Below are 11790 nucleotides of genomic sequence, written 5' to 3'. Positions count from 1 at the left end.
AAGTAGCCTTCAAATTAATTAACAAAGTAGCCACCAGAGGTCAGTCTCACACCCATAATACAACCAACCCAAACTGAAGTTCTTAAATGGCCTGGAATCTGTCTGGGTGATGGAGCAGCAGCCCCGATGGCTCCAGCAAAGAAGCTGGGTGTTTGGGACTGTTGGCATGGCTGTGGGCTCTTCAGACTTTGGCGTTTCATTAGATGTAGTCTTGGTGTGCCTCCCTTGCCCCTATCTCCTGGACCCAATGCTAACGTGTGTGTTACTCAGAAGGGGGGTTGCCCACACCAACAAGCAATTCTCAGACACCAGCAGGGAGTAGAATTCAACTCAGTTCTGACACTATCTACCCAGAGATGGGGACAGATCCCTTTCAAGGGTCAGGGCCACTGGATGTCTCCCCACCCTACACACCCCAAACTTCAGATGCCAGTCACAAGTCCAGGTTGTCACCTGTACTTCTGACGGACAAGCTTGGACTGGAGATTCCCATGAACCCCTCTATCCTTGGGTTCAATTAATTTGCTAGAGCATGGACTTCAGGAATCATTTTACTTACTAGAGCTCCAGTTTATTTATAAGAGAATGTAACTCAGGAAGTCAGCCAGACAAGATGCACAGGGACAAGGCATGGAGCTCCCACGTTCTCTCCAAGCTCCCTTCTCTCCCTGGAGTCTCCACATGTTCACCCAGGCTCCCTGAAGTCAGTCCTTTGGGGTTTTATGGAGGCTTGGGACAGACATGATTGATTAAATCATTGGCCATCGGCAATTGATTCAACCTCCAGCCCTTCTCCCCTCCTGAGAGGTCAGAGGGGTGGGACTGAAAGCTCCAGACCTCTGATTGCAAGGTTGGTTCTCCTGGTAATCAGCCCTCATGCTTACGGCCCAGGAGTCACTTCATTAACATAACAAAAGATGCCAGCAATCCCACTCCTGGGCATATACCCTGAAGTGAAGTGAACTTGCTCAGTCGTGTCCAACTCTTTGCGACCCCATGGACTGTAGCCTGCCAGGCTCCTCTGTCCATGGGATTCTCCAGGCAAGAATACCCTGCTGCTACTGCTAAGTCGCTTCAGTCGTGTCCAACTCTGTGCGACCCCATAGACAGCAGCCCACCAGGCTCCCCCATCCCTGGGATTTTCCAGGCAAGAACACTGAAGTGGGTTGCCATTTCCTTCTCCAATGCATGAAAGTGAAAAGTGAAAGTGAAGTCCCTCAGCCGTGTCCAACTCTTAGCGACCCCATGGACTGCAGCCCACCAGGCTCCTCCGTCCATGGGATTTTCCAGGCAAGAGCAGTGGAGTGGGGTGCCATTGCTTTCTCCAGAATACCCTGAGAGAACCATAATTCAAAAAGACACAGGCACCTCAAAGTTCATAGCAGCACTATTTACAATAGTCAGGACACGGAAGCAACCTAAATGTCCATCGACAGATGAATGGATCTTGATGTGGTACACATACACAATGGAATATTATTCAGTCATAAAAAGGTAGAAACTGGGTCATTTGTAGAGATATGGATGGACCTAGAGTCTGTCATACAGAGTGAAGTAAGTTAGAATAAAACAAATATTGTATATTCACACATATATGTGGAATCTAGAAAAATGGTACAGATGAACCTATTTGCAGGGCAGCAATAGAGATGCAGACATAGAGAATGAACCCGTGGACACGGGCGGAGGAAGGTGGGATGAACTGGGAAAGGGGAATTGATGTACAAGCCCTGCCAGTTGTAAAACAGATAGCTGGGGGAATCTACGGTATAGTGTAGGAAGCTCAGCTGAGGGGAAGATGGTGGATGGGAGGCCCAAGAGGAAGGGTGTACTGTATACTTCATTGTACAGCAGAAACTAACACAACACTGTAAAGCAACTATACCCCAATAAGGTTTTTATTTTTAATTACAAAGTAAAGACAACTTTATCACTCTGGTCACACAGGTAAATTCCAAAGGTTTTAGGAGCTGTGCCAGAAATGGATGAAGACTGAACATATACTTATTATTACAACTGACAGTATCACAACTCCCTCCTGGCTCATAGCATAGGCACATGGGAAATGATTCCAAATGAGCTGCATACAAAATTTCTCAGCTTCCCTTTCCTTATCTGACAAAAGGGGTAACCCTACTGCCTACTTGATAGGATTATTGTGAGACTTCAAAAGCACGTAGGCACAGTGATCGACAAGGCACTTGTTTTACGTTTTTTGAGTGGGTGGATGTCCTGGAACTGCAGTGTTTATGACCAAGTGAAGTCATGCAGGCAGTGTCTACATTTGGCAATGATGCCTGGTTCAACCTCCCTGCTCACACCTGTCTGCATTCAGAGCAATGGTGATGAGTGCTGAGAGTCTGCAGAGGCTGTGCTGATCGGGAATCTGACCTACGTGACTCCTCACTCTCAGAATTTCAGGGTGAAGTGAGGGGCTACGGTCCATAGGGTAGCAAAGAGTCAGACACGACTGAAGTGACTTAGCACACACACGAGAGACCTAGAAGATTATCCTTTCCCAGTCCCACTCTGCACTGGGATGCCCTCTACCAAACTCCTCTTTGGCTTATAAGTATTGAGAAGCAAGTGAGGGATGGATCTTTTAACTTATTGAGATGTTGCACACTGATGATTAGAGGCCCCACCAACGCAGCCACCCAAACACTCACAAGCAACTTTCACTATTGTGCAAAGTGTCAACAGCCTCCAAGAGAAATAGGTAAAAGGTGCACTTCAGGGGGCAGTAAGAGTCACTCCAGCCTTAGTCAAATGGAAAAAGGGGACCCTAGGAAGCAGAGATGAGGGGACAAAACGGACACTGAATCCGTAGGAAGCAGTTTCAGGCCAACTCCAAGGTAAGATACTGAACAAAATCATCTTGATGCCTAGGTGAGACATGGGGTATTAAAGAGATGATGAAGGTGCGTTCACAAGGCTTGAGTGGACCTAAAAGCACAGTGAGCCATGGGCAGCAAGGTCTAGAAAGATGGAAGACAAGCAGAGAGGGGATCAGCATTGTTTCTGTATCATGCTCTAGCTGACTTTGACTCACTCCCATCAGTTGGGCAATGGAGTTGTGAGACTAACAACAAACATACTGAACTCTCAGGTCTGAAATTCCTCAAACCCCAGCATGTCAGGATGGCCTTGATGTTGAGTTTGGCTTGAGGGCTGGTGTGTTTGGGTGAGAGTTGGAGGGACAATGCCAGTGGAAGCCTTAAAATGAGACTTTGACTAGACTGGCTCTAGGCAGAAGCCAGCACTTTTATCTGAAGGTCTTAAAGTTGCACTTTGTCACCCAGGTGAGAGAAAACAAAACTAGAAATATTATGCAGGGGATTATAGACTATTGGGGTCCCTTCCATCCCTAAGACTCTGTAAAATGTTCATCAGCAAGAGACTATTGATACAAAATTGATTTGCAAGCAGAATGTGTGAGCTTGTTTTAATTTTTAACTAATGAATTCACTCCTTTAAAGTATATAATTCAGTTTCTTTTTAGTATATTCACAAAGTTGTGCAACCATCACTAATTCCAGAAATTTCAAACTTTCCCCAAAGATATCCTATAGCCATTAACAGTTATCTCCATTCCCTCCCCACCCCGACTCCTGGCCCTGGCAACCACTAATATACTTTCCGTCTTATGGACTTGCTTATTCTGGATATTTCCTATAAGTGGAATCATACAACGTGTGGTCTTATACATCTGATTTCTTTCACTTAGAATAATGGTTTCAGGGTTCATCGATATTGTAGCATGTGTCAGTACTTTCTTTCTTTTTAAGGCTGAACGGTTTAAGAGACATTCCATGGAAACATTATGTTTATCCACTCATTAGTTGATTGACATTAGGGCTGTCTGAGATTATTTTAAAGGAATGGTTATATATATGCATTTTCTGTCCACACTCTTTCAAATTAAGGAAAATCAGTAGCAAAACAAAGTAATGCAAGCAAGTAAACCAGCCAGCAACTGGTACTTAGAAGAAAAGTGTCCTTGATTTTTAGGGTATGTCGCTGGAGAATGGGACCAAGATTATGGGGTTGAGTTTAAAACTCCTGATGACTTCCAATCCCCTGGAAGAGTCTACCCACTACGACATCAGTTAATTCACTGGGAAGTCCTTGGACCAGCGGGAAGAAATAAGAGCCATGGTCTGGATCAGGGATTTTTTATCTGTCTTTCAGAGACTCCTAAGGTTTCATAGAAGTAACACAGGCCCACCTAGGGCGCTGGGGTGCAGGTGGATAAGACTCAGAGTCCAGCCCCATCCAGCTTTAACTACAGTAGCTTTCATTTTAATTGCTTTCTGTGTTGTGGTTGCCCCTAAGAGTTCATCTGGCACAAATAAAGGGAAATGGCTAAACAAGTGTTTGGCAACCACTGGTAGGTAGCTGTGGTGGCATCCTTGGCCTAGAGCTGGGTCTCCCTGGTAGCTGTTCTTATGAGTTCTTCTGAGGAACCTTGATGGTGACCGTCTTCACCTCTGTGTAGGCCTTAAGCCCATCTTCCCCCAGCTCCCTCCCATTGCCAGATTCCTTAAACCCTCCGAATGGCGTGTGGCAGGTGACAACATTGTAGGTGTTTACCCACACTGTTCCAGCTTGGAGTGCCTGCGTGAAATACATGGCTTTGTCCAGATCCTGGGTGAACACAGCAGCAGCCAAGCCATACCTGGTGTTGTCGGCCCTCTCAATCACCTCCTTGATCTTCTTGAACTTAAAGAGTGGCTGCACGGGCCCGAAGATCTCCTCCCTAGCGATCCTCATGTCATCTTGCACACCACCAAAGACGGTGGGCTTGATGAAGAAACCTTGTTCTCTGAAATGCTCCCCACCGCAGAGAAGTTTTGCCCCCTCGTTCTGGCCAAGCTGGATATAGCCCAGGATTCGTTCAAACCGTTCCCTGTCCACCTGGGGCCCCTGTTGGGTGTCCAGATCAAATGGGTTCCCGACTCTCCTCTGCTTAGCTTTCTCCACCGTTCTCTCCAGAAACTCATCACAGATGGATTCTTCAATGAAGGTCCGGGAACCCGGACAGCAGCACTGGCCCATGTTGAAGAACAGTGCCTCTTGGCGCTGCTCCACGGCATGGTCCATGTCGGCATCAGCCAACACGATGCTCAGGCTCTTCCCGCCCAGCTCCAGGGTGACTCTCTTGAGGCTGGAATTGCCGGCCACCTTCTGGATCAGGTGGCCCACCTTGGTGGAGCCAGTGAAGGCCACTTTGTCGATATCCATGTGAGGGGCGATGGCTGCTCCTGCTGTTGGGCCATAGCCTGTGACGATGTTCACCAGCCCGGGGGGAAGGCCCACCTCCTTGATGAGGGAGGCCAAGTACAGGGCAGAAAGGGGTGTCTGCTCTGCCACCTTCGTGACCACAGTGTTGCCCATGGCAAGTGCCAGGGCGAGCTTCCAGCTCTGCATGACCAAGGGGAAGTTCCATGGGATTATCTGGCAACACACACCAACAGGCTCATGCCAGGTGAAGCAGAAATGCTCACCATCCATGGGGATGGTCTTGCTGTGCCACTTGTCAGCCCAGCCAGCAAAGTACCGGTACACTTTGATGACCTCATCCAGGTCCAAGACATAAGACTCTTGGAAAGGCTTCCCGTTGTCCAGGGTCTCCAGTGAGGCCAAGTAGACACGATCCCTTTCCACTAGGTCAGCCAGGTGGTTCAGCAGCCAGCCTCGCTTCAAGACATCCATCCAGCGCCATGGAGACCCCAGTCGGAAGGCTGCACGGGCTGCCTTCGCTGCCAGATCCACATCAGCCCAGTCCCCTTCAGCCACGTGGCCGATGACCTCTCTCGTGGCAGGACTGACTGTTGGGAAAGTCTTCTTGCTGACGGCATCATGCCACTCGTTGCTGATGAACAGCTGGTTGTCGGGGATGTCTGGGTTAGGGATGGGGCTGGGAAGGGCTGCTGCTGAGAAGTACTGGGTGGCGGAGTGGTGCAGGGCAAACAGCCAGGGCAAACGAAGCGCAGCATGCTGAGTACTCTAGAGAGGGACAGGAGCCAGGGTGAACAGGCAGAATGAATAAGGGGCCCCCAAAGGCCCACCAGCTAAGATGTTCCAAGATTCTAGCATAACAGGGTGCCCCCTCTGAAAACATGGATCCAAAGGGCTACAAAAGCCTTGAAGAACACTTTGGTCCAAGTCTGTTGTGTCCCATCTAGCCTCTGGCTCACTCCTTTACCTCTTCTGGGTCTTGGCTCAAATGTTACCCTCTTAGTAAGGCCTTCCCCGTGCTCTGCTGTGCTTAGTCACTCAGCTGTGTCTGACTTCTTGTGACCCATGGACTGTAGTCTGCCAGGCTCCTCTGTCCATGGGGATTCTCCAGGCAAGAATACTAGAGTGTATTGCCATGCCCTCCTCCAGGGGATCTTCCCAACCCAGGAATAGAACTCAGGTCTCCCCCATTGCAGGCAGATTCTTTACCGTCTGAGCCATTAGGGAAGCCCAAGAATACTGGAGTGGGTAGACTATCCCTTCTCCAGGGGATCTTCCCGACCCAGGAATCAAACCAGGATTTCTTGCATCGTAGGCAGATTCTTTACCAGCTAAGCTATATAGGGAAGCCCAAGGCCTTCCCTAACCACCCTTTATAAAATTGCCGCCTTCCTCAGCCCCAGGACTGTCTCTCCCCCATACTGTGCTCTATTTTCACCCATCTGACATACCAAATAGTATATGTATATGCTTACATGTTTATTGTCTGCCTCTCCCCAGTAAAATGTCAGCTCGATGAGGGCAGGGATTTTTTTTTTCCTGTTTCATTCATTGCTATGTTGTTGATGCCTCGAATTATGCTGGCTACAGAGCAGCTGCTCAGTAGGTAGTTATTAAATGATAGACCAAGGAAACATCAAAATATCCACTGAGGCTGTTTAATTTACCTAGTGAAGTGAAAGTGAAGTCGCTCAGGTGTGTCCAACTCTTTGGGACCCCATGGACAGTGGAGCCTACCAGGCTCCGCCGTCCATGGGATTCTCCAGGCAAGAATACTGGAGTGGGCTGCCATTTCCTTCTCCAGGGGATCTTCCTAACCCAGGGATTGAACCCGGGTCTCCTGCATTGCAGACAGACACTTTACCATCTGAGCCACCAGGGAAGCCCCTTAATTGACCTAAGGGTAGAGTAAAAACCAGAGAGACTCAGAGCCAGAGCCGTTCTCTGAGAGAGGGGCTTGCTTCACTTTACTTCTGTGCCTGTTTCCTCACAATGTGAAATGCCTCATGGGGCTACACTGAACGGCGTTGTGCGTATAAAAAGCCTGGCACAACCACCCAGGTCATCAGAGCTTGGCACCCTCAGAAACCAGCCCAGCTCAGCCCTTCAGGCACTGCTTCAGCTTTCCCAGGAGTGCAGTGAGTCCGGCAGCTGGAAAGAAGGCTCTGTTTACTTTGGCCTACAACTCTGAAAACAGTGTAGACTTTATTAAAATGATACCTATAAAATTTAAGGGCTTCCCAGGAGGCTCTAGAGGTAAAGAACCCTCCTGCCAATACAGGAGACATAAGAGACTAGGGTTCGATCCCTGGGTCCGGAAGATTCCCCTGGAGGAGAACATGGCAACCAATTCCAGTAATGTTGCCGGGAGAATCCCATGGATAGAGGAGCCTGGCAGGCTACAGTCCATAGGGTCACAAAGAACTGGATACGACAGAAGCAACCTAACACACATACACACACACAAAATTTAAGTCTATAAAATTTATTCAATGAAATTTAAATAGTATATAAATTTCCTAGATTCACTGAAGCAGTTACTCTCCAGCTGGGACATCAATCCCTCCACTTTTGCTGGCTCACTTAAGCCTCACTTCACCAGCTCCCAAAATGAATTGCACTTGCCCTACCCCAGCACCCCCCACTCTCTGCCACTGGGGAGGCAGATGAGGAAAGAACTCATCCAGGAAAACAAAGCTCCAAACAGATCCCTGTGAAAGTCGCTCAGTCGTGTCTGACTCTTTACAACCCCATGGACTATACAGACCATGGATTCTCCAGGTCAGAATACTGGACTGGGTAGCCGTTCCCTTCTCCAGGGGATCTTCCCAACCCAGGGATTGAACCCAGGTGTCCCAGCAATGTGGGTGGGTGTCCCCCCACATTGCTGGTGGATTCTTTACCAGCTGAGCCAGATCCCTGGCCCCACACAAACCAATGCTGCCCAGGAAGCCATCCCTTGGAAAGACACTGAGCCAGCACACCGTCAGGGGTGGATGCAGGTTCACTCAGGACTCTGCCCCATGCTGGGACAGAAGCATCCTTGGGTCCAGCAGGCCTGTGTCTATAGAGGGAGGAGTCCCAGGGGAGGTCAAGATAAAGGGAATGGGAGGTCACCAATCCTTGGGTGGGGGCAGAGGGGCTAAACAGGAGGGAGGGGTGTTCACAGACTAAGGCTGGCATGTCGGCTTTCCTGTCCAGCCAAGGCTGCTACTACTCTAGAGGCCCATGTGGGGTGTGCACTGGTGCCGCCACCTCCGTACAGAAAGAGGACAGCTCACAGCACACCAAGCTTTACAGTTTGCTGGCCCATCTTCTAAACAGTCAACTCCCCAAGTGGCCAACAGCCCTGAAGGGATTTGGGCATTTGATAACCTCCGTTCTGGAAGAACGTTAGGGATCAGAGGTTCTGGGATTCACTGGAGACACAGGGCAAGTAAGAACAGGAGTCTCAGCTTGGATCCCACAGCCCTAGCCCTAGTTTTGTGTTTCCCCCCTACTATGGACAATTTCTCACAGTTGCCTGTATTAGTGACCCCTGCCAAGGACCGGACCTTTTGGGTCATCCAGGACCAGGTGGCTCCCACTTTACCCCTTATGCGGGGATAGTGTGTGTGTCCTGGCCACTCGATAAAGTCAGGGGCTCTCTGCTGGAGTAGACCGGGTGGACAGACGCGATGAGGTCCAGCTACCCGGAAGGTTTCGAGGGTGTGAGTCTCCAGGCCAGATGAAGCGCCAACCAGGAACCCTGGTGCGGGAGGAGCGGTGGGAAACGTGAAGAGGTTCCTACAGTGCACGCTGGGGGCAGAAAGGCCGGCCCCCTACATGGGGAAGCCGAGACCCGAAGAGGAAGATTCCACTCTGCAGGGATGGGAGCTGCGGCCTTCCCCGGGGGCCTGGGGGCGGGGAGGGTGCCAGTTACCTGTGGCAGACTGGGGCTCGCGCTCGCGTGCCTGTTCAGACTCTCCCAGGTCTAGCCAGGCCTCCTCCCGGGTGCTCGTCGCAAGCCCCGCCTCCGCGCGGTCCTCAGCCAATGAGGCTCCGCCTACGCCTGGGGAGCCGCCGACCTCGCGCCTCGCGGCCAATGCTCCTCCCTTCGGGCGCCAGCGGGCTGGGCATTCTGGGACTGGGAGCGGGAGGTCGGGTAGCGCTGTACCTTCCGTGAGTCCCAGCGTCACCCCTCCACGCCTACCCCTAGCTCCGGTTGTATCCCACACCACGCAAGCTGTCTCCTCTCGAGTCAAGACGCTGAGTGGGCCGGACTTCCCAGGTCACAGGAAAGTGGGAGACTGGACTCCGATTGTATTTTTCCTTTCTCCCTCGCACACGATGCGCCTTGTTAGGTTGCCATCATTTGAACCGCTCCTTAACCTCTTCTGTCTCTCCCAGCTCTCTCATTTTTTTCCCTTGACTTCGTTTGTCTTCCACTCTCATTTCTCTTTCTCCCAGTTGATTTTATATTTGAATTTTTAAAAGCTTCATTTTTCTTACGGACATAAAGAAGATATGCACAATGTAGAAAGCTTGGAAAACGCAGAAAGGTACACAAGAAGAAAACATACTACCTTCAATCCTTCGCTCAAAATTTGCCACTCACCTTGCTGATATTTTTCCCCCTGCATTTTTCAAAAATTCTTTTAAAAACAGTGCCCAATATGAATTATATGATGACCTCTATTTAGCTACCTTTTTAAAAAAATTGTTTTAAAAAATGAACTTTTCCTCATGTCACTAATTAAGGCAAGAATACTGGAGTGGGTTGCCATTCCTTCTCCAGGGGATCTTCCTGACCCAGGGATCAAACCTGCATCTTCTGTGTCTCCTGCATTGCAGACATTCTTTACCACTAAGCCACCAAGGGAAAATTAATTAAAAACAACATCATCCTCTCCAGTGTAGTGTAGATTTCCACAGCAGGGTGGATTGTTGATGGACATTTAAATTTTGTCTCCATCTTGTTGTTGCTGTAAAGGATGCCTTGCATGTTAAGTCACTTCAGTTGTTTTCAACTCTTTGCGACCCCATGGACTGTAGACCACCAGGCTCCTTTGTACATGGGATTCTCCAGGCAAAGATACTGTAGTAGATTGCCATGCCCTCCTCCAGGGGATTTTCTGGACTGGGGGATCAAACCTGCGTTTCCTGTGGCTCCTGCATTGCAGGTGAATTCTTTACCTCTGAGTCACTGGGGAAGCCCCATAAAGGATGCTAAATCCTGAACTTGTGCCTGTCAATCACTTCATCTCCACTACACCCTCTTGCTTGTTGGAGAGGTTGGAAAGCTAGGAGGTTGTTTAGTAACAAGGCTGGTAGGCCATATCCATCTCATTCTGGCAGTCAGTCCTGAAGGTCAAGTACTCCCTGATTCTCCCTCCCTCCAGCCAGTTCAGCAATTTTTGCCAGCACCCAATATCTGTATTAAATCTCAATCTCTCCACATATTGAGAGTCTTCACATTTCCTGTTTGAACCTAATTCACATAAGTCTTCCCTTAAGCTACATCTCTGTGAAATCTCTTTTTACCATGTCATCCTTAGGATGTTCACAGTCCTTGCTGCAAAATTTGGTTCTTCACTAAAAGCATTATATCTTGTGTCTTGCCACATCTGTGTTCATGTTTTTCCAACAACCATGTGGCCCCTTGCAAAAACCCTTCTGCCTCCCCTTATAGGTTTGGCCAGCCTAGCACCCCTTGGGTACTTGACATGGCACTCACTCCATGGTGGATTGAGTCAAGGATTATTTGGTCAATTATTAACAGGCTTCATTGATAGAGGCAGTGAGTCCATGACAAAGCAAGTATCAGTCTTTATGTGGTCAGACTGCTTGGAAAGCTGTGGTGTAGCAAAGAAGAAGTGGCCCCCTGGGGAGAGGTTGAAGGCTGTGTCCTGTGAGAAGCAGCTGAAGGAACTGGGAGTGTCCACCCCTTAAAGCTCAAGGAACAGGACTGCACCCTCCAAATCTCCAAAGGGCAAAAGCAGACATAGTCTGAGGGGTCCTAGAAGATAGAGCCAGACCTGTGAGGGTAAGTTACCTGGGGCAGAGGAAGAACCTCATGACAAAGCAGAGCTGGCCAAGGTTGGGTGGGAGGGGCTGCCTTGAAAGGTAGTGAGCCCCTCATCACTGGAGAAGAAAAAAACAGTAATAAAACTGCTTGGCAAAATTCTGTAGAGGAGAATACCAAATAAGGACTGAACTAGACAGGTGGTTCCCAAACTTAGTTGTGCATCAGAATTGCCTGGGGACCATAATAAAAAAATAACAACAGAAAACTTTATAATCTCCCTGGGTTTACCTTTAAGAGATTCTGAATTATTCGATGTTGGCTGCAACCCAGGAATTTTTTAAGTTTCCCATATGCTTCTGATGCACAACTATATTTAGGAAGCATCAGCCTAAGTGGTCTTTGGGATTCTATGACTCCATCATGGATGGTTTTCATAAAGAGACTTATTGAGGGAACGTTTTATCTGCATCTAGATTCCATTCAGCAGGTCTACCCCTGACATTTCATAAGCTGTGGCTTGCATCGGAAGTCACCAAAGTAGT

The 11790-nt window shown here is 49.0% G+C and overlaps 1 protein-coding gene across 1 annotated transcript; it reads right to left on the bottom strand.

The window, feature by feature from the left end:
* Nucleotides 1-1706: 1706 nt before the first annotated feature.
* Nucleotides 1707-9259, bottom strand: ALDH1B1 (aldehyde dehydrogenase 1 family member B1). The gene is made up of 2 exons (XM_061425718.1): nt 9164-9259; nt 1707-6009 (listed from the first exon to the last, which is right to left on the bottom strand). Exon 2 carries the CDS (start codon nt 5713-5715, stop codon nt 4447-4449), a length of 1269 nt encoding a protein of 422 aa, XP_061281702.1. The 5' UTR covers nt 5716-6009; nt 9164-9259; the 3' UTR covers nt 1707-4446.
* Nucleotides 9260-11790: the final 2531 nt, after the last annotated feature.

Source organism: Bos javanicus, chromosome 8 (genome assembly GCF_032452875.1).
Source record: "Bos javanicus breed banteng chromosome 8, ARS-OSU_banteng_1.0, whole genome shotgun sequence".
Classification (NCBI taxonomy): Eukaryota; Metazoa; Chordata; class Mammalia; order Artiodactyla; family Bovidae; genus Bos; species Bos javanicus.
Note: the sequence above shows the minus strand (reverse complement) of the source record. Positions and strands in the feature narration are given on the sequence as shown.

Bases quoted from the DNA above. Each gene is read 5' to 3' on its own strand.
- ALDH1B1 (XM_061425718.1), bottom strand. From the start codon at position 5,715: ATGGATGTCTTGAAGCGAGGCTGGCTGCTGAACCACCTGGCTGACCTA.